General features: G+C 42.1%; 1 protein-coding gene across 1 annotated transcript; it reads left to right on the plus strand.

Moving 5' to 3' along the window:
• The first annotated feature begins 655 nt into the window (after nucleotides 1-655).
• On the plus strand, nucleotides 656-1,591 carry LOC138956712 (uncharacterized). The gene is made up of 2 exons (XM_070327999.1): nucleotides 656-715; nucleotides 1,139-1,591. The coding sequence occupies exons 1-2, from the start codon at nucleotides 656-658 to the stop codon at nucleotides 1,589-1,591; spliced, it is 513 nt and encodes a 170-aa protein (XP_070184100.1).
• The last annotated feature ends 1,975 nt before the right edge of the window (nucleotides 1,592-3,566 follow it).

The raw sequence follows: 3,566 nt of genomic DNA on the forward strand, positions 1-3,566 counted from the left end.
TTTGGGGTATTAATCAGTGACAAAATCTGCTGCCTGAAACTGGTAATGATCATCCTCAGAATGCACCAGATTGCACCATTTTGCATCTTTTTTTTCCATTTTTTCCGGGGGGGCATGCCCCCGGACCCCCCTAGCAAGCTAGGTGCTTTGCGCCGTCGGCTCGACGCTTCGCGCCTTCACACCCTTATCTTCACAATATACTTTTGGAAACCCCCCCCCCCCCCCCCCATACAATGAACTGATCCGCCCCTGTTAACGAAACCATTTGTCATAAGAATCGTGTTTTTGTTGAAGTCGTAATAAATACCTTTTACGTCATGTCACTCACACATGACTCCATTTATAACTCGATGTCTGAATGTCACGTTGGCTGAGGAAGAACGGAACTAAACAGAGTGCCTACAAGTTACATCAATATATTTTGCAGAAATAACACGACTTTGACGGCCGTCTATAGAAAAATTCGTTATGTTTTACACTCATACGACTCCCAATTGCCATTTAAACAAACTTTCCATAAGCACCCAAATCACGAATCAATCATCAGTTTTGCAAAAATTTAAAAAGGTGGTTGTATATAGATATATATCACAGTTCAATTAACATAAACAAATTAAGAATGTCTGACGTAACTTGTACATCATGACGTGCGACGATGACAACGTCGGATAACGTGTTGACCACGTCCAATAACATGATGACGACGTCGGGAGACGTGAGATGATGACCACCTCCGTTGACGTGCGCTGGTTGACCACGCAGAAAGACTTGCAGTTGACCACGCATAATGACGTGCAGTTGACTACGCGAAATGGCGTGCAGTTGACCACGCAGAAAGACTTGCAGTTGACTACGCGAAATGGCGTGCAGTTGACCACGCATAATGACGTGCAGTTGACCACGCAGAATGACGTGCAGTTAACCACGCAGAATGACGTACATTGGTTGACCGCACAGAATGACGTGAAGTTAACCACGCAGAATGACGTGCATTGTTTGACCACGTAAAGTGACGTGCAGTAAAACCACGAAGAATGACGTACATTGGTTGACTACGCAGAATGACGTGCGTTGGTTGACCACGCAAAATGACGTGCAGTTAACCACGCACAATGACGTACATTGGTTGACCACGCAGAATGACGTGCGTTGGTTGACCACGCAGAATGACGTGCAGTTGACCACGCAGAATGACGAGCAGTTGACCACGTCCGTTGACGTGCGTTGGTTGACCGCGCGAAATGACGTGCAGTTGACCACACAGAATGTCGTACAGTTGACCACGCAGAATGACGAGCAGTTGACCACGTCCGTTGGTGAGCGTTGGTTGACCACGCAGAATGACATACAGCTGACCACGCAGAATGACGTACAGTTGACCACGCAGAATGACGTACAGTTGACCACGCAGAATGACGTACAGCAGACCACGCAGAATGACGTACAGCTGACCACGCAGAATGACGTACAGCTGACCACGCAGAATGACGTACAGCTAACCATGCAGAATGACGTACAGCTGACCACACAGAATGACGTACAGTTGACCACGCAGAATGACATACAGTTGACCCCGCAGAATGACGTGTAGTAGTAAACCTCTACTGAAGCGATGACCAGGCCAGATGACTATGCTCCTGACTCGCAGTTTGAAGGGGAAAACACACACACACACACACACACACACACACACACACACACACACACACACACACACACACACACACACACACACACATACAAACACCAGACAAACAACAACAAACAACAAAACAGGCTGTCCCTACCTGTCTCGGTGTTTTTGTGTCCTCTTGTCCTTGGTTTATTGGGAAAAGTGCAACCTTTTATTCTGACATTCTATTCTGAAATTGCACATTTACCAGTGATAGCACAAAGCAAGCCGACTGCCTGGGAAATATCAAGCTGTTTCTATGTTGGCTTGTCTTTTATTCAGCTCTGGCAGTAGTCGACATATTTTTGTTGTTGTTGTTTTTGTATTGTTTTTATGTGGGTCATCTTAAACTAGTTCACAGAAAGACCATTCTTCCCAAAACAAAGAATACATTCTGAGCCGAAATGCTCAAAAATAGTGTCCAACGAAGATATAAAACACTTGGTCGAAAGCAATAAAACCGTCGTGAACAATACTAAAATAAGAACCTTAATTGGTCTGTGGAAAATAGCACGATTTAGTCAAGGGACACAAAGCGAGGCGGCTTTTCTTTGATTGTCAGTTTGCCTGTCCGTCAGTCTGTCCCGCAGTTACTTTAAGGGCAGAGATGGCACGGAAATTAAGAATTTTTTTTAAGCTTTTCTCTTTTTTCTTCAAAGTCCTCGATATAAAACTTCAGAAAAAGTGCTTATGTCCTGTAAAGTAATATTTGAAGGACAACAGACTAATACTTCAGAATTGACGTTTTTTGCAACTTTTTAGGGTAAAACATGTAGTTATTGGGACAATTTCATCTTCCAGAATAATAAAGATAGAACTTTGAAGTGTATTTAATTTGACTCTAAACAGGCCCCCAGATCCAGTAACAAAGCAACTTTGTCATATTTATGAACAGATTTTGTTCCCTGGGTGTAGATATCACAGGCACACAACAATTTTGGGAAAAAAGCAAATTAAAGCCATATGTACTCGATGACTATACACGCTAATTGCTTTACCAACAGCTGGAGACATGCTAAATTAAGTTCCCTGCAAAATATTGTGGTCTAGGAGCCCTTAAATGTTGAGATATTTGAATTTTTATTTTGATCTAGATGGTCCTATTTATAGATTTGGCAACACATGTAACGTTGATGCAAGGGAGCTAACACCGCGGCTTTGTTGACATCCTCACTTTTTCAGAGGCTAGAACAAGCCGTAATGCATGTATTATGGTCCGCGCATGGTGACATATCGTCATTATATGGTCTTATGGTGCGTTTGACATCGATTGTGGGCAAACTACACTTTGTAAACACGGGAGTGCGTTAGTATGCCTTTAATGTTTGTACTTTGACAGAACTTCTAAAATGATTCCTCGATAAATCACAGAAAGTCTCTTTGTACTGTGTAGAGACATTTCTGATGAAAAAGAAGGTAAGAAGATTGAACAATTAGTCTCGAAGATGAATAGTTCCCATTGACGGTGCTTGTGATAAAAACATTGTTTCTACGAAAACAGCGTCAATAGTTTTCTAAAATTAATGGTGTCAAATGTCAATACAATATTTTGAAAATGATCGCTTTATTGCGAGAAAGAGGTTGACGATGACAAAATTACTTCCCACAATGATTCTATGGTGTTCAAAGTACCTAAAAAGGCTGAGAACTCAAAATACATTTTTGGACCAACTGTTCGTGCCATCTCTGGCCTCAGAGACACCCTCCATCTCGTGTAAAGAATTATGTTCCCCACAATAAATCTGTCCAGGAATAAAGAGGTACCATTATTTTTATACTTTGACCCATACCAACAATAAGGCGCCGGATTGGTTTTTGTACTGGGTGGAATTTTTTTTATATTTGTTTTATTACTATCATTGTGTGTGTGTGTGTGTGTGTGTGTGTGTGTGTG

Source organism: Littorina saxatilis, unplaced genomic scaffold, assembly GCF_037325665.1.
Source record: "Littorina saxatilis isolate snail1 unplaced genomic scaffold, US_GU_Lsax_2.0 scaffold_1332, whole genome shotgun sequence".
In the NCBI taxonomy this organism is placed as follows: domain Eukaryota; kingdom Metazoa; phylum Mollusca; class Gastropoda; order Littorinimorpha; family Littorinidae; genus Littorina; species Littorina saxatilis.

Bases quoted from the DNA above. Each gene is read 5' to 3' on its own strand.
- LOC138956712 (XM_070327999.1), top strand. From the start codon at position 656: ATGACAACGTCGGATAACGTGTTGACCACGTCCAATAACATGATGACG. The intron at 716-1,138 runs GTGAGATGATGA...TTGACCACGCAG, and splicing joins TGATGACGACGTCGGGAGAC to AATGACGTGCGTTGGTTGAC.